Source organism: Humulus lupulus, chromosome 2, assembly GCF_963169125.1.
Source record: "Humulus lupulus chromosome 2, drHumLupu1.1, whole genome shotgun sequence".
In the NCBI taxonomy this organism is placed as follows: Eukaryota; Viridiplantae; Streptophyta; class Magnoliopsida; order Rosales; family Cannabaceae; genus Humulus; species Humulus lupulus.
In genome coordinates, this window is record NC_084794.1 from 23807181 (window position 1) to 23827238 (window position 20058).

The 20058-nt window shown below is 32.0% G+C and overlaps 1 protein-coding gene and 1 non-coding gene across 2 annotated transcripts; both read left to right on the forward strand.

The window, feature by feature from the left end:
• Positions 1-5531: 5531 nt before the first annotated feature.
• LOC133820495 (small nucleolar RNA R71) lies at positions 5532-5638 on the forward strand. Its single transcript, XR_009886903.1, has one exon. It is a non-coding gene; the product is annotated as a small nucleolar RNA R71 (small nucleolar RNA).
• Positions 5639-10402: 4764 nt separating this feature from the next.
• Positions 10403-11726, forward strand: LOC133814038 (protein FAR1-RELATED SEQUENCE 5-like). The gene is made up of 2 exons (XM_062247056.1): positions 10403-10794; positions 10931-11726. Exons 1-2 carry the CDS (start codon positions 10403-10405, stop codon positions 11724-11726), a joined length of 1188 nt encoding a protein of 395 aa, XP_062103040.1.
• The last annotated feature ends 8332 nt before the right edge of the window (positions 11727-20058 follow it).

Consider the following 20058-nt stretch of genomic DNA (forward strand, 5'->3'; position numbering starts at 1 on the left):
AGAGTTATCACACCCCCAAACTTAAGGTTTTGCTAGTCCTCAAGCAAAAGAAAAATTAAAACACACATTTTTCATTGGTGATATAAAAATGATTTTCTCAAAAATTGCACAATGAAAATAATTCTAAAAAAATTATTATGAATAAAAGTTAAGCTTATGTAATTAATTAAATTGTCAATTTTGCTTTTAGAAAATAGGTTTTCATTTAAAATTATTTTCCACTTAAACTTATAGGAAATAAGAATGTTTTTGTTATGAAAAATGTAATTTTTTGTTACAAGCAAAATTGACCCTATAATTAAAAACAAAGCTTAAAAATTATTCATATTTTTAAGAGAATTAACTTCAAACTCAATCAGGATTTTTATCATTGAAAATGAAAAATATCACCAAAAATTTTATTTTATTTTTTTGAATTTTTTTTTTTTAACAAAATAAAAAAATTAACAAAATAACAACAATAAAAATTTCAAACAAAATAAAAAAATTAACAAAATAACAACAATAAAAATTTCAAACAAACATAAATAACATAAATAAACAAACATAAATAACATAAATAAAACACAAAGCAAACACAATACAACTCGATACCCCCAAACTTAATTTAAGCATTGTCCTCAATGTGTCAAAATATAAATATAAATTAAAATTGACAAGAGTGTAAAGTTTAGAATGGTCGTACCTCGATATTGTGCATTGCGAAGAGAGAACAAGATATAACGAACAAAAATTAAATCACACATAAAACAACAATACAAATAAAACACAAGTTATCACGGTCACATAGGAATCAAAGAGCATGGTAAACAGGGTCCTCAAGGAGTATCTCATCCACTTCATCAGTTTTTAATTCTAAAAATGGTTTTAATTTTTGTCCATTAACTTTAAATATATCACCATTTTTAGGATTTTCAATTTCAATAGCTCCATGTGGAAAAACAATACGAACAATGTAAGGACCGGCCCACCTAGAGCGTAACTTGCCCGGGAATAAATGCAAACGAGAGTTGTATAAAAGGACTTTCTGACCTGGATAAAAATCTTTTCTCAAAATATTTTTATCATGGTAAAATTTCATGCGATCCTTATACTTTTTTGAATAGTCATAAGCATCATTCCTAATTTCGTCTAGTTCATTTAGTTGAAGCTTTCGTTTCTCACCTGCTTTGTCTAAAGAAAAGTTTAACTGCTTAATTGCCCAAAAGGCTCTATGTTCTAACTCAACAGGTAAGTGGCACGCCTTCCCATACACAAGTCTGTAGGGTGACATGCCAATGGGTGTTTTGTACGCGGTACGATACGCCCATAATGCATCAGTGAGTCTTAAGGACCAATCTTTCCTAGTTGGATTCACAGTTTTTTCTAAAATGTGCTTAACTTCCCTATTAGACACTTCAACTTGACCACTAGTTTGTGGGTGATATGGTGTTGAGACTTTATGCGTAATGCCATATTGTTTCATCAAATGTTCAAATGGCCTATTACAAAAGTGTGTACCGTTATCACTAATGATAGCACGCGGTGAACCAAAACGGGAAAATATATTTTCTTTTAAAAAGCGAAGCACAACTTTGTGGTCATTAGTGTGGCATGCAATAGCTTCAACCCATTTAGACACATAATCAACTCCAACAAGAATATAAAGATTACCAAAAGAGTTAGGAAATGGTCCCATAAAATCAATGCCCCAAACATCAAATATGTCAATAATAAGAATAGGATTTAAAGGCATCATATTTCTTTTAGTTAAACTTCCTAACTTTTGGCAACGTTCACAAGCTTTACAATAAACATATGTATCATGAAAGATAGTAGGCCAATAAAAACCACATTGTAAAACTTTAGCAGCTGTTTTCTTACCACTAAAATGTCCTCCACATGCATGATCATGACAGAAAGATATGATTTTAGATTGATCACAGTTTGGAATGCATCTTCTAATTATTTGATCAGGGCAGTATTTAAACAAGTAAGGATCATCCCAAATAAAGTTTTTCACCTCAGAATAAAATTTAGATTTATCATGCTTAGACCAATGAGATGGTATTTCTTTAGTGACCAAATAATTAACAATATCAGCATACCAAGGCAAGGAAGAAACATGCATCAATTGTTCATCAGGAAAAGTTTCAGTGATAGGGGTGGAATCATGTATAGTTTCAACAACTAGTCTAGATAAATGATCAGCAACAACATTTTCAGATCCTTTTTTATTACGTATTTCTAAGTCAAATTCTTGTAAAAGCAGGATCCAACGGATCAAACGAGACTTAGCATCTTTTTTCGACAAGAGATATTTTAATGCAGCATGATCAGAATAGACAATAATTTTAGACCCTAACAGATAAGATCTAAATTTCTCCAATGCAAAAACAACAGCAAGCAATTCTTTTTCGGTTGTGGAGTAATTTAATTGAGCATCATTTAAAGTTTTGCTAGCATAGTAAATTACATGAGGTATTTTTTCAAGTCTTTGTCCTAAGACAGCACCTATAGCATAATCAGAAGCATCACACATTATTTCAAAAGGTATTTTCCAATCAGGAGGTCGAATAATGGGTGCAGTAGTCAACAAATTTTTTAATTTTTCAAAGGCAACATGGCAATTATTATCAAAGACAAAAGCATTTTCTTTTCCAAGTAAATGGCATAAAGGCCGAGAAATTTTGCTAAAGTCTTTTATAAATCTTCTATAAAAACCGGCATGGCCTAAGAATGATCTAATTTCTTTCACAGTTTTAGGTGGGGGAAGTTTTGAAATAAGGTCAACTTTAGCTTTATCAACTTCTATTCCATCAGATGAGATTACATGACCTAAAACAATTCCTTTTTTAACCATAAAATGACATTTTTCCCAGTTAAGCACAAGGTTTTTCTCTTTGCAACGAATTAAAACCAGTGAAAGATGGTGCAAACATTCATCAAAAGAGGAACCAAACACAGAAAAATCATCCATAAATACTTCAAGAAATCTTTCAACCATGTCAGAAAAAATCGAAATCATACACCTTTGAAAAGTCGCAGGTGCATTACATAATCCAAAAGGCATGCGACGATAGGCAAAAGTTCCAAAAGGGCATGTAAAAGTAGTCTTTTCTTGATCTTCTGGGGCAATGGGGATTTGGTTATATCCCGAATACCCATCAAGAAAACAATAATATGCATGGCCAGCTAATCGTTCAAGCATTTGATCAATAAAAGGTAATGGAAAATGGTCTTTTCTAGTAACATTATTCAACTTTCTATAATCTATGCACACTCTCCACCCCGTTTGTACTCTAGTAGGGATTAATTCATTTTTCTCATTTTCAACAACTGTGATCCCAGACTTCTTAGGCACAACTTGAACTGGACTAACCCATTGACTATCAGAAATAGGGTAAATGATACCTACGTCTAACAATTTTATGACTTCTTCTCTAACTACTTCTTTCATATTTGGATTTAGCCTTCTTTGACATTCCCGAGAGGTTTTAGCATTCTCTTCTAGATGGATTCTATGCATACATATGGATGGGCTAATTCCTTTAATGTCTCCAATGGTCCAACCTATGGCTTCTTTATGTTTTCTAAGGACATCTAACAATTTACCTTCTTGTTCTTTATCTAGAGCGGCTGCTATGATAACAGGTAAGGTTTCAGACTCTCCTAAAAAAGCATATTTTAAATTTTCTGGCAAAGGTTTAAGGTCTAACTTTGGAGACTCAGAAATTGATTGAACATGACCTAAGGGTGAAAAAGGTTCAACTTTGGTTTCATTTAAGGGTATAGGCTCTACCAAAGAATTCACATCATCATTAGAGTCATCAACATGCAAGTTCATACCAAAGTATTTTTCACAAAAATCAAATAAGTCATTTCCAATCTTTTCACAAATACTATCTATCATGCTAACTTCATGCACTTCTTCACACTCAACAGATTTAACCACATTAAAAACATTCAATTCAACAGTCATATTTCCAAAAGATAATTTCAAAACACCATTACGACAATTTATGATTGCATTAGATGTAGCTAAGAATGGTCTACCTAAAATGATAGGAATTTGAGCATGCATATTTTCCACAGGTTGAGTATCAAGAACAATGAAGTCAACAGGAAAATAAAATTTATCAACTTTTATCAAAACATCCTCTATAATGCCTCTAGGAATTTTCACAGAACGATCGGCTAATTGAAGAGTTATAGAGGTAGGTTTTAGCTCACCAAGACCAAGTTGCTTATAAACAGAATAAGGCAATAAATTCACACTAGCACCCAAATCAAGTAAAGCTTTGTTAATAAAATGATCACCAATAATGCATGAAATTGTGGGACACCCAGGATCTTTATATTTAACAAGACTCTTATATTGAATAATGGAACTAGCTTGTTCAGTTAAAAACGCCTTTTTAGGAACATTAGTGTTTCTTTTAACAGTACAAAGATCCTTTAAAAATTTGGAATAGGCAGGAATTTGTTTAATGGCATCTAAGAAAGGGATGTTGATACTAACTTGTTTAAAAACTTCTAAGATGTCATTATATTGGCCGCCTTTTTTAATTGGAAGCAATCTTTGTGGGAATGGGGCTTTTGGAATGAAAGGATGGATTGGAATTTCTTTGTTTGATGAGTCATTGAGATTAGAACTAGAAGGCTGACTCTTTTCTTTTTCTTTTTCGTTTTCAACCTCGGGTATGTAATCGGGTTTGACAATTTTCTTTCCAGACCTAAGAGTTGAAATTGATTTGACTTCTCCATTATGACTAGACTTTCCTATCTCATATTGACCTTTTGGATTAGGGATAGGTTGACTAGGGAATGTTCCTTTCTCTCTATCAGCTAAAGCAGTGGCGAGTTGTCCTACTTGCGTCTCGAGTTTGGTAATAGATTGAGATTGGTTTTGTAGGATTTGTTGGGTGGATTGCATAAATTGTTGTAAAGTATCTTCTAAGGAAGGTTTTCTTTGTTGCGGATATGGTTGATTTTGTGGGGCATGAGCTTGGTTTTGTGTGTTGTATTGGTGCCCTTGATTCATTTGGGGTTGGTTTTGTCTCCATGAAAAGTTCGGATGGTTTCTCCAATTTGGATTGTAGGTGGATGAAAATGGGCTATCATTTGGTTTCCCATAAGAATGAAGAGCATTGGCCTCCTCAGAAAAGGCTTCTTGGTAGGAAGGGCATGATTGGGCATTATGGCAAGGACTAGAACATATAGAACAAACATCTTTTCTAGGTTGAATTGGAGAGTTTATAGTTTGGCTTATGGCTAAAGCTTCTACTTTTCTCGCTAATTTATCTAAGGATGTTCTTAAGTCTAATTCTTCTTTTACTTCATACCTTCCTCCTCTTTTTGGTGAATTAGTTGACCTAGACCTAGGATCAAAATAATTCCATTGTTGTGAATTGACAGATAAATCTTCAAGGGCGTCCCACGCCTCTTGTCCTTGAAATTTTAAAAATTTTCCAGTATGCATAGATTGAATCATTTGACGATTAGAGGGAGTCAAACCATCATAAAAATATTTTACAAGTCTCCATTTTTCAAAACCATGATGAGGACATTTTAATAATAAATCTTTAAATCTTTCCCAACATTCATAAAACTCTTCATTATCTTTTTGAAAAAACTCGGAGATTTCTCTCCTTAGACTATCAGTTTTAGACATAGGAAAAAATTTCAGTAAGAATTTATTATAAAGTTGATCCCATGTAGTTATAGACCCCGTGGGAAGGGAATTTAACCAGGCTTTTGATTTGTCTTTTAATGAAAAAGGGAACAATCTTAGTTTGACCGACTCATCAGAAAAATTTTGAAATTTAAATGTTGAGCAAATTTCTAAGAAATCTTTGACATGCATGTAAGGATCTTCTCTATCTAACCCATAAAAAGATGGCAATAATTGAATGATTGCTGGTTTAAGCTCAAAATGAGTAGCAGAAGTTGTAGGTAAAACAATGCACGAAGGAGCATTAGATGAAATAGGTGCAAAATATTCAAGCAAAGTTTTTTCAGGCACAACATTTTCATCAACAATATTAGCAATAGGTTCCATGATGCTCAAATTTTTACTAACACTTTCAATTTCAAATAAAGATAAACGTCTTTTTACTAATCGTTTTTTAGAGTTACGTTCCCAATGATGCATACAATTTTCACAAACAAGGCAACAAGGATAATCTCAAACAAGCAATTTTCTGATGTGGAAGATCAGTTAAAACCGCAACCACAGAGCATACTTATAATTTTTAGAGATTTCACAACAATATAATTCTTATGGTTTACTTGTCCCCAGGCCTATTTGATTCCACTTACTCGCGCACTACTAACAACTCCCCGAGGTTAATTAGTAGAGGCGGATGGGAATTTTGTTCAAATTTCCTTTAAGCAAAAATTGCTTATGGTGAAAGGACAAGATTTAGGTTTTTTTTTTTTTTTTTTTTTTTTTTTCAAGTATTTTTCACAATATTACACTAAAATATTAAAGAAGACAAAGAAAAATAAGGCAAAAATTAAATAAGACTAAAATTTAGGCAAGAGTAGGGAGGCATAGCATGCCATCAACCATAACAAAATTAAGGTAAAAACTAGGAGGCACAAGTGCCATCAACTTAAACATAAGATAGAGGACTAGGAGGCAAAAATTGCCATCAACTAGCTAGGAGGCAAAATTGCCATCAACTAGTAATTTGCGGAATTTAAATAAAATAAAAATACAACAAAATAAATAAAGAAAATTACACAAAGGTTAGGAGGCACAAGTGCCGTCAACTAACAAAGATATAAAAGAAATAAAATTACAACAAAATTAGGAGGCACAAGTGCCATCGACTATAAAAATTTAAAAGGATAGATAGGAGGCACAAGTGCCGTCACTAAAAAAAAAACAATAAATATAAATATAAGTATATATTTTTTTTTTATGGGTGGTTGAACCGTCCCAAATTTCTTTTTATCTTTTTTTTTTTTTTTAGATTTTATAGATATATATTTTTTTTGTTTTTTTTTTTAAGTGTAAAAAAAAAATTAAAATAACTAGTAGAAGAATTCACTAACCTTGAGATAAATTCGTTTCTTTTCTCTTGCAACTCCCCGGCAACGGCGCCAAAAACTTGATGGACCCAAAACGGGTATGTTTAAAAATTTATATATCGCAAGCGCACGAATCGTCCATATAGAATAGTGATCGTAAGCAAGGATGTCGAACCCAAAGGAGTTGTCTAAAATCGAAAATGAAACTATTTTAAATCAAAAGTAATAAATTCTAACCTAGTTCCAAAGATTGATAAGTTTTAATATTATGAACATAAAATAAAAGATTGAAAAATAAAGCTATTTAAGATAATGAAAATAAACCAATAATGAGTTGAAAATAAGTGTTAAAAGAAAAGATTATTAAGATACTAGAATCCACAAAATGTAAGTTTAATAATATTTATTAGTATATTGATTCCCAAGTGTTAGTGATAGTTAAAATAATTTAAACTATCCTTTTTCAAAAAGATTTGTAATTTTAAACACAAATTTCTTATAAAAAGATAGGATTTTTCTTCACTTTTCAAAATTATAATTTCAAAGCATTTAGTGTAAATCAATCTAATGAAATAACAAATAAATCAATGAACATTATTTATAAGGCAAAACATAATATTTTTGTTCTAAGCATGGATGTGTACAATTTAATGACACATCTTACACAAAGAATATTATGTTTATGCACTAATGAAGTACAAAGTGTAAATATGTTCTAACAATCTAAAATACAAGATATTTAAGATGAAAGAAATATATGAAGAAGAAAAATCCATAGACTTTGTTGCATTACAAGGGAAATCAACATACAACATAAATATTACTTAGTTACAAGTTGCTTCATCATGATCTTAATAATCTTATGAAAAAGATTAGAAGCACATAACTAGAGTAGAAATTACAAAATAAAAGACATACATACTTGCAAAATGCTCTTGAAAAACCCAAATGGAAGAGAGAATGGTAGAGAGAAAATGAGAGAAAAAGATGGTAACCAAAAGCATTAAGCACCCACAAAAATGGTCTTCAAAACCCTTATTTATAGCCAAAATGAGATTATTAAAATAATCAATTTAAATTAAGTAAATTGATTAAATTAATAATAATATGGTAAGTAGGGGTAAATTGTAGGAGTGATGATGATTTTGGGGTAAAAATTGTGTAGAAAATGGGTAAAAATGTGGCATTTTAGACAAGGGGACAATAAGTAAATTTATGGGCTCAAGGGGTGTTTGGGGAGCAGTGACAGGCGGCTGGGGCGCCTAGGGGCCTGCTGGGCCGTACGGACGGCTGGGGCAAGGCTGGGGCTGGGAGTCACGGGATGGGCCTGGAGTGGGCCTTGGGGCAGGCGGACTGGGCTGGGCGCTGGATGCTTGGGCTGGCGAAGGAATGGAGTTGATGATGGAGTGAAGTGATGAGGAGATGGACAGGTGGCGGCAAGGAGAGCTGCTGAAGGCTGAAGGCATTTTTGCTGCTGGGTGATGTAGGAGCCGATTGGAGGTTGGCTTCTTGGTGCTGTAGCAGGCGGAAGAAAGCTGAAGCAAGGCTGACCGTGGGCCTGGGCCTGGACTGGGCCGAAGGTGGCAGTGGGCCTGGCGGGCCTGCTGAAGGCTGAAGGCTGAAGGCTGCTACAATTTGCTAATTTCTCTACATAAATGCCACTTTTGTTTTCTTTTCTCTTCTTTCTTTCAAGCATGCAATATAATTCCTACAAGATAAAAATAAATTAAATAACAATCAAATATTTTCAATTATAAATAAATCATATTAATTATTTGAAAATATTGATTATAACTTAATTTAATAAAGCATTTAAGTTCAAAAGAATTACATTTTTAACTTCTAACTTAACAATACAAATTTCATATAATTAAATTACAACAAATTATAATAAAATATCTATTAAAACATATAAAAATCTATAAAACTACACTAAGACTAATAAATTAAAAATTACATAAAAACTTAATAAGTTAATTAAAAACTCAAGAACTAAGCAACAATTAGCATATAAAATATGGTAAAATAACTCTATTTTGTAGAGTTATCAGTGTTTGGGGAGGGTTCGTACTAACCTTTTCATAAGTACATTTTGAACTTATTTCTAATATGGAATAAGTCAAAAGAAGGTTCATAATTGTGTCAATGCATGGGAGAGGGAGTTAGGCGTTACCCAAAATATATTGGACTAGGTGTAGATAAAGCTTCACGTTGGTGGGAAATTTATTTCATGCATTCAAGTTGTAAACCTAACATCCAATGAGCAAAGACAAAAATTTTGTAGTATATATAGAAGTGACTATATGTAAGTGGCCATACACAGAGACTTGGTTTATTGATAATATGATGTTCAGCTACTAATTACTTGGCAATAAGCTTTGGTAAGTAATATTTCAACTGCATTTTAATATTTTCATGATTTATGTATTACTACAATACTTTATTTTTATTTTGGGTTCTTTACCAATGAATAACTTGCACGATTTTTTTTCTTCTAAAAATGGTTAAATATAGATCTTACCATTCTCTTAATTTCTCTTTGAACTAGGTTGTTGTAAGAGAAACACCCAAAACACCAACTAAATGGAGTTACAGTGGAGGCGAGCATAAGTCACAACTGCTAAAACGGTTAGTATATAAATTTTTTTTATAAACAACAACTGAAAAATACATAAACTTATATGATGAGAATGTATTGTTATTATTGGTTTTACTGTTGTCAATGTTACATATTAGACTGTAGTCTACTACAAATTTTTTTAGAATATTTGATAATTTTTTTATTAATTTATTTTTTTTAAACTTTTTAAATAAAACTTTACATTCATCTGCTCATGAGTATTAGTCATATATAGTTAAAAAAATGCCCAAGCATTATATTTAAATAATTTAAAAAACTAATCAGTAATGCATGTATGGTCATTTGTCATATGTAGTGTATAGGTTTTGTGAGAATACAAATAAAATCATTATTGTTCATTTAAAGAGTAAGAATATACGTCATTTAAAAAGTATAGGAATTAGAAATTGAAATTGAATAAGACTTAAACAATTTAACAAGCCATTTACCAAATAAAAAAACTGGAGTCCATGGAACATGGGCTATATTGTGATATTGGGCATATCATCACCCATAGAGTTACACGAAATAGTGGGCCATATACCATAATAGAAATTTATTGCCGCAAATCATTTAAAATAATTAGGTAAAATTTGATTACAGATGGTAGGTGCGGATACTTGTTCACATCCTGAGTTGGCGTCTATAATAAAGGAGTTGCATATAAATAAATAAAAATTTGAACTACGGACTAGCGAAATTGTGGGGAAGTATCTAGATTCAGTTAATAAGTGGGAGTCATTTTACGAAGTGTACACTAAATAGATGGGTTTTAGCAAAAGATCGGATGACGTAAAAAGAAGAGATGGGGTTGTCTTTATGCGACGTTGGGTGTGTTCTAATGAAGGATATAGACGAAAAGAATACTTGAACATGCCTAATCGCAAAAAGAGACCCAAACCAATCACATGCACGGGGTGTCAGGCAGCCCTGAGAGTGGTTCGTTTGAAAGATAACAACATATGGTTGGCTAGAGTATTCAGCTACGAACATAATCATGACATGGTATCTGTTGCAGAGTTGCAATTCCTCAGATCAAACAGGGAGGTGTCTGATGGTTTGCCTGCACAAGTTCGTTCAATGAGCTCCATTGGTATTAAGACATCCCAAATTATGTCACACGTCGCCCTGCAGTCCGGAGGATACGAGAGAATACTGTGTTAAGTGAAAGATGTGTACAACCGAGTGGCGGGAGCGATGAGAGGAGAAAAAATGGAAACAGATTCAGAAGGTGCATTAGGATTTCTAGATTGTTTGTCTGCTCGAGATCCTAATTTTTTTGTGTACCACCAGGCTGACAAAGAAAAATAGACTCGCCAATGTATTCTGGGAGGACGAAACTTCAAGAAATGACTATATTGCTTTCGGTGATGTAATTGCATTTGACACGACATACATGACAAATACTTACAACAAGCCATTATTCATTCTAATGGGTGTGAACCACCACTTCTCCACTTACGTTTTCGGGTTTGCTTTGTTAGTGGATGAGACAGTGACAACTTACTCGTGGATGCTAAGAGTATTCCTAAGGTGTCATAACAACAAAAAACTATTAGTTGTTCTCACAGATGGAGATAATGCAATGCAGGGAGCAATGAGGGAGAATCTGCCAGAATCGACACACCGATTATGTGCTTGGCATCTCACAAAAAATGCATTTAGAGCTTGGAATGATCCAGGGTTCACAAAAGGTTTCGTTGACTTAATGTATACATACTACTTGGAGGAGGTGTTTCTAAACAAATGGAATAACTTAATTGAAACTTATCAAATGGAGGACAGTGAATGGTGCCAATTACAGTGTATCCGGAGGCGTATGTGGGCAGAAACCTACCTCCACGGTCAGTTTGTTGCCGAAATGAGAACAACACAACAATGTGAATCTATGAATTTTTGCTTTAAAAAAATTCTGTTGAAAAGATACACCCTACGAGAGTTTATTACAGCAATAGACCTGGCAGTTACAAAGATGAGGCACATCGAGAGGCAACATGACTACATGAGCAAGCACACACTCCCCCAGCTCCCAGATCAAACAGATGCACTAAGGATCTATTATGAACAGTGTTCCAAATTCTACACTTGAGAATTGTATCGCAAAGTCGAATCAGAAATAAAAAAAGAAAATGGATATTTCATCAGCAGACATGAAGATGATACAAACACCACCACCTTTGCTGTCGAGAACTTTAGAGACGGTCAGAAGCGGTACAAAGTCAAACGCACCCTAAGCACAAACCATTTCGAATGTAGTTGCTTATTCTACGAGACCAATGGATATCCGTGCAGGCATATTTGGGCAATTATGAAATCTTGTTGTGTCAGGAGAATTCCAAATTCACTCCTAATGAAAAGATGGGGAATGGAAGCTAAATCCCCACCAAATGAGATAGAGATAAACCAGCCACTAGAAGAACAAACCATGCAGTGTGAAATGTCAAGATTTTGTGCTCTAAATTCTAAAGCCACAATGATGAACATCTACGCCTCCAAATCACCAGTGTTCTTTAACACAACAAGTGAAGAAATAGGGCGTATAACAACCATTTTCAAGGAAGGGTTTGAATTACAGGGACAACCACATAGCGCCAACGTTACTCATTCATACCGAGACAATCCCAACATAAAGCAAGACCCAATTAGGGTTAGAACGAAAGGGCAGGGTAATCCAAGCCAGCGAAGGGAAGGCAGACAAGGGAATTTGAATGACGGATCAGGCTTCAGACAAAGGGCATGTGGACTGTGTGGTTTGGTTGGTCATAATAGTCGAACTTGTCCCAATCGTGCCACATAAACTCCTAATGCGGGAAGAGGAGCAAGAACAAGAATTTTCAACATTGACCGATCATTGCAATCATGAAACAAAGACTTGGGAGGCGATACCGACATGGCTTATTCGACACAAGAGTCTTTTGGGAATGATTATGATCATCACATGTATTCCAAAAACCCATGTCAATCATAAATGAACTTTTATAAACTTGTTAATCTTAATGTATTAGTTCTTAATCTTTGAAAATGTGGACTTTATCTGTGCTATCAAGTCATTTTCGTTAATTATCTTATTTCTTTTAAGTTTATTAATTTATGAAAACAACAATATTATATAAAGTTCCCTCAATTAACGTATTTTTTAATATTATATTGTCTCAGTTCCTATGGATCATTTAATACCAATGAGATCACATTTACGAGATCCGGAAAACATACAAGCTCAAGAAGTTTCATATAACGAGGGGTTCTTTGATCATAGTGGTCTTCAGCCACCGACTAACTTGCATGAGAGATTTTACTACAATCGAGTTTACTTCGATAGTGTCTCGGCAACTTTTGGAACAATTATGAAATCAAGACCTCACGAAGAAATACTGACATATAAATACGAAACATACGAAATTGTTTCCTATGAACAAAACAAGGTATTTCATCGTCCTCAAATTTCAATTTTATTTTCATTATCAATTTACCTAACGAAGTTTTTTTGATAACAGGTACAAAAAAATTTCTACCCATCTGACCAATTCAAATCATGTTCTTGGACAAAGTGTTGGGAGGTTGAGACAGTAGAAAGCGACAATAGGCCTAACACTTATTTAGAGGCAGCTTCAAGCAATTTTGTAGAGACCGCAACATTCTGCTCATGGGAAGTTGATACAACCGAGTTCAAGGCTAGAATAATCCACCAAAGAGACAATCCACTACTACCACGTCCAGCATATACTAACCACTACATTCCCCAAAGCAAAACAGAATGTTATATGGGGTTGGAGGTGGCTCAATTATAAGGCTATACGACATTAGGAATGGAGACATGAGTTTGCAATGACATCTTGCACAACCTTTGCATAATAGTCGCTTCTCAAATTCTATACACTGGGGCAACAATCATCTGGTCGTCACTATAGGAAGGAAGGGTGCAACCGTCTGGGATTTGAGTGTGTTGAACCGTTTTTTTTTTATTTTTTGTTTTTTATTATCATTATTAATAAATAAATAAAAATAATAATAATAAAAGAAAAAAAAAAGAATCGGTTTGGGGTAAATGAGAAAAAGTGGAAAAAATATATTCACTATTCTCTCCACCTTCCCACTTCCCATTTTGACCACTCTTCACTTTCTCGACTTTCTTTTTACTTTAACGTAAAAATTAATTCTACAAAAGAGGAGAACAAAAATCAAACAGAGAGGAGGAGAGAAGGAGAGGAGAAGAAAAGAGAAAATTGATATTTTGCATCAGGAAAGAAACAAAAAAAATCAAATTACAGTGTTTCTTCAAATTGCTCAAGGTTTCACAGGTAAATATCTATCCCTAAATTTCTATTAATATTTCTTCTTCCTGAGCCCTTCCCCCCCCAAAAAAAAAAAAAAATTGACGGATGCACTCATCCAAAAAATCTATGAGATGTACTCATTCCACTACAAATCTATGGATGCACTCATCCAAAAATTTATGGAATGCACTCATTCCATTACAAATCTATGGAATGCACTCATTCCACTACAAATATACTGAATGCACTCATTCTGCTCTAAATCTATAGAATGCACACATTTTGTCCTTAATTTTTTAGATTGTTATGTTGTCAAAGTTATCACAAAATCTTAATTTTGATAAAAAAAAACAGTTAAACAAATTAATCGGCTGAACAAAGAAATTATCTAAAATAAATTTCTTATTGGCTTACTGCCTAATCATAGGCTTTGTAAAGCCAAATTGCAAAAGTTGCAACAACTAAAATGCCATATATTCATATGGATATATAACCATATGTGTATATGATAAAATGGGTCAAGGAAAAAATAATAAGAAAGATTATCATGATTCACAAAAAAAAAAAAAAATCGTGATATACATATATGTATACACATATTAAGGAAAGATCAATACGAATATACACATACAAATCTATGAAAAGATTTATACTGTTATAATCTAAAGTCCACCAAAGTTGTGCGGTTTGATAGTGTCCAACAGAAAAAAAAAAAAAAAAAAGTGTTTTTCCAAAGCCCAAATAGGATTGTGGAAAATGTAAAAAGAAAAAAATCAAAACAAAACTTTTGGCCCAAATATGGTTTCAAGGTTTCAAAGCCTATTGTCTCTATCCAATTTGTACATGGAATAGACTTGCATATACAATATAAATTATATATATATGTGTGTGTGTGTGGGAGTATGAATACCTATTGAAATATTCTGAAACCAAAAGAAAAATCATGATTACATACAATAACACTTTAACCGAATATATATATACATAAATATATGTATGTGTGTATACAAAGCATGTACATTCTATTTATTATATGTATATACAAATATGAGTGTTAGAAATGAAACAAATGCAGTAACGTGATGTGGGTTGTTGAACCTTAAATATATAGTCTAAAGTGAATAATATATATATATAGCAGCCCCTAAAAATTAAGTGTTATGCGTATGCAATTCACAATATCATAGCATCATAAATATAAATATTCGACCTGATCTACATACTTGAGAACGTACCACAATGAACAAAATCGAAAATAAATGGAGGTCACAATTAAATCTTCGTCGTCTCGTGAAAAAATATATATATACATAAGAGATTAAAAAAAGAATTTTTTTTTTTATCATTTATGGTATAAACAATCAAGGAGAATAAACATACTTATTCAAATATGTGCTTCACTTGTGTTTCTCAAATTTGGAGAACTTTGAAGAATACATTATGTTGAATATGTTGAGTATGGTGGAAGGTTTAAATAAGTAAAAGATGATATCTTTAAATCCTAAATTCAAATTGGATTTTAGAATATAAAATAATTATATTATCTTATAAATATCTATATAGTTTGATTTTATCTCAAAATTTTAAATTCAAAGTTAAAAATAAAATTTGAATTTTAAAATAATGATATTCTCTGATATAAAATTTTTATATTATTCCCCACAAATTTTGGAATAATCAATTAAAATATTGATCAAATAATCTCTTTATATATAAAATAAATTATTGAAAAAAAATATATATAAAGAGATTTCAAGACATAAAATTGTCCCCAAAATGATAAAATTCTAAAACTATGTGAAATTGTATGAAATTTCCAAATCTCAAATGAGCTCATCAAAATCAATTCAAAATGATGAAATATCATTCTAAAATTTCAAAGAGGTCATTAACCTCACAAAATCTCAAAAAATAGTAATTTTACCTCAAAATTAAAAGTGCACTAAAATTCAAAGCCATAGTAAATAGTATCCAAAAAAGAAGTCATTCACTTCTTAACTTTCAAAGCATCACAAACGTACTCATTGAACTACGTTTGACTTGATTCCTATAAAATGATACGTAGGCAACTTAGTTGCTGAAACTAAGTGCAGTCACAAAATACCACAAAACGGTATAAGACACAAAATCTCAAAATTCCATATATGGTCATTCACCTCGGAATTTTTTCTAAATTTTCGAAATGACAAGGAATTCCTAAAAATGGTCATATACCGGAATCCTTCTATTCAAATCCTAAATTAACTTATTCTGAACTACAAATGACTTGATCTTTCATAAAGAAAGTATGTAGGCAGCTTAGTTAACCAAAATTACTGAGTTCAGCTGCAATTCCAAAGTCCTCAAAATTTTCTCAAATTTACACAAGTACTTAATATCATCATAATTGGAATCAAAAGGCTTTCCTTTAAATAAAAATGGTAGTAATTAAGAGGTTATTCTTATAATCTTGAATGGGTCGAACTCAAATTAATAAACTCTTATGCTATAAAATTGGCATAGGTGAAATTGTGTTTGGCATTAATTTAATATATTAAATTTTAAATTTTTGTTCAACAGAGTGCCTCCCCCCCAAAGCGTGTACTCACAACAGGAGTTGAAGTTGGAAATATAGTGGCCACTCATGTGGGACACCAAGATGGCTAAATCAAATTGTGTGATTATTACAAGTAGGTTAATATAATCTTATTAATTTACATTCATATTGCTTAATATCCATGAGTGTATTTAAAATTAATTAAACATTATCTATTTAAAAACTTGTGATTCAATATAGGCAACCAAATACAAGTGGATTTGATGGCGTATATTGCACAAACCATGTCCTACATGTTTTTGATCTTCGATCATGCACAACTCGTCAAATACGCGTCCCACATTATATTTCTGTCGTGAAGTGTGTTCACTACAATGAGGACATTGTTGTCATAGGATACGAAACTGAGGTAAATAGCAACCGGGGTAATAGGGTTCAAATGAAGGAGGATCATGTAGTGCTCGTGCCAATTAGAACACTTACTCAAATGAAATATTATAATTGCCAGTTCAAAGAAACAGTATTCACAACACAGGCATCTCAAGTGCTCGTTATATCAATGGTAAAGTCTTCGTTGTTAACGAGGTAGGACTATATGTTCTCTACGAGGATATGAGATACACCCAACATGACGACGAAAACTTGACAGTCATAAGCGAAGAAGTTAGCAAATGCGACATTTTTTATAGCAAACTTCTCTTTTCACCTAATATTTCACCAAGTGACTATGACATGCTTGTCAAGTCAGCAAACGGCAAACCATTCTGGTACCGTGCTTAACTTTACTCAACATGTCAGTTGAGAGCTGCAACAACATTTTAAACTCCAAGGAACCCTATTAGGTTAAAAACTACTATGCACTACTTCGTTATTATTATCCTTTAATTACTAGAAAAATCCTCTTTGTTTTTGGAACAATATAAAATTGTGGGGTTATTCAAACTTGATTACATATGGACTATGCAAACTTGTTTATTATTCCTAACATACTCATATCTCTATTCGATGAACAAATTTAATTTGTTAATGACGAGTGTTCATCCTCCTTTAAGTGTAATACGTAAATTGAACTCAATTCAAACTCAAAAAACTAATAACACAAACCCAAGAAACATAATCTAATTAAAATAAAACGAAAAATACTGTGAACCATATTGGATTAACTGTGCAAAATAATCAATAAAAATGTGTTTCATAGTGTCTTTAGTGTGCATTGTTCTTTCACACTCCTTGTCTTGGTTTTAAAAACAATGCACCAAGTTTATGTAAATTACTAAATTGACCATAAAGAATACATTAAAAATTCAACTACTACCCACAATTACATAAATACCCTCATTTAGCTATATATTTCTTATTCTAAATATACAAAAGTAACAATAACCAGCTACATCAAGTTAACTATTGAATTTTTTAAGCTTATATGAGTCATTACCCTATACATCTTATTCAGACAAGTACACATTATTGTACAACAAAGTCAGACCTCTCCATTTTTTTAATATATAAACAGGGGCGTTACCCAAACCGCCATAGTACAGTGCGGTTTGGAATCCAAACCCTTGATTGTCAATATATATATATGTATATATTAATTCATTCATTGCACTTTTTTTTTTGTTGATTTAATGTTATACTCGTACTTGGTTGTCTGTGAATTGTATTCGAGTATTTGGATGATGTTAATCCTCATTTCAATTTTCTAATTCAGATTTGATGTTCATATTGATAATATTTATTGTAGCGTTTCATCTTTAGTAGTGTTATGTTTTCCGGTTATCATCAAACACTAAAGTAGAAACAAAAGTTGCTATATTTGATCTGTGTCAGTTAAAACTCCTCATCCATTAAGCATAATGTTGGTTTCATTTCTTGAAATCACAACCAACTAACTTGAACAACTGTAAGTTGGTTAACTCTGATTTGAGATCCCTTAAATCATGTCTTCACATGAATGACTTAAGTCTTAAAAAGGCCTTCATAAAAAAGACACCTTAGTTCAAAAGCTCATCATTAAGAAAAAGGAAGTGATCAGATAGAGAAAGAGAGATTTCGGAGGAAATTCTTGAGAGAGAAGTTCCAAAAAAGAGTGGGGGTTTGGGGTTTTGTATTGAGCTGCACTTGTGTATGAAAGTGCATCTCGGGTGAGAGTGAATTTCATGTTTTGGAAACTCTTTTGTGAGCTGTGTGTGTCTTCTCCATTCAGCTGTATTTGTGTACTGCTCGTATTCAAGATCAATAAAGTATTCGAGAAAGAGTTCCAGCTGGATTAGAAACAAAGATAGATCTGAGTGTTTGCATCTCCTTTTCATTTTCTTTTTATTTCTGTTTCAGTTTTAATATTAACTTAATATTGTGTTTCCTTGATCAAACTATACTTTTACTGTTTCGTCTTGAGTTTATGCATAGAATTTACAACACATAATTTTTTTTTTTCATTTATTATATCAATTTCAACATGTGAATTATTCTGGTCCTGGTTTTTGTTTTGTTTTGTTCACTTTTTAAAAAAAAAATTCTATATCATTGCATGCATCGTTAGATTAGAAAATTTTACGACTACAATTATACCGTTCAATTGTTTTGATCATATATAATTGCACTTAAATTATAGTTATAGTATTTCTTCTTCCTCGATATGTTATATTTATAAATTGGAGTCTTCGGTTATCTTATTATTTTAATTAGGATCATAGTTTTACGGTGATGATTCAAATCATTAAATGCAGTTCACTTGAGTTTATTTTTTTATTATTATTATTTAAGTTAGTTATTTTGATTTTCTGAAGAAACTCAAATGGTTTCCCTAAGCTAGTTTTTGGTTTGTGTTCTGGCTTTTCTATTTTTGTGGTTTGTTAAACTTAAGTTTTCTTTGTCAAACACATTCTGTTTAACAAAAGCACAATCAGGAAAAAAAATCTGTTTAACAAAAGCACAATTAAAAAAAAAAAAAACGTTTATACGTGAATATATATATATATATATTCTATGATTTTGACTATATGTCAAATTTCTTTGATCATTCATTGATCCGTTATTCTTTTCAAGTTATTAGTTTATCATTTAGTTACTCATATTTTCGTTATGAGGTTATTATACCATTTGAGAAAATACTCAGTTTCATGTGAACTTTTACTATATTATATATATAATTTTTTTCTCGGCACTTTCAATTTCTAGTATTTCATTTTTAATTTTTTAAAATTTATGATCAATTTACTTTGTTTTATTAATGTTTATTCTATTTTTATTTTTTGGCATATGCTTCTATGTATCCACCTTTGCTTGGGCTGCTTATTGTATAAATTGGATGATGGTGATTTAAGTATTGAAAACTATGTTTTAGTTGTGCTTCTTGTTGACATATTATTGTATGTATATTCCTCTTAGTAAGTTTTCATACTGACTCATTATCTCTCAATTCTAGAGCATGTTTTGCATTGTTATAACAACATTGCTCATGGACTAATTAAATTTGTACTTACGTCTGATAATGAGTTTATTTGGGAGAATGTATCTCACTTTGTATTTTAACTAATGTAATTCACAATTTTTATCAATGAGCATCGGTCTTTTTGTCAAAAAAAAAAATTACTAAATCATAACATACT

Excerpts from the sequence above, each read along its gene's own strand:
- LOC133814038 (XM_062247056.1), top strand. The coding sequence starts at position 10,403 with ATGGGTTTTAGCAAAAGATCGGATGACGTAAAAAGAAGAGATGGGGTT. Across the intron at positions 10,795-10,930 it reads GGAGGATACGAGAGAATACT|GCTGACAAAGAAAAATAGAC; the intron begins GTGTTAAGTGAA and ends GTGTACCACCAG.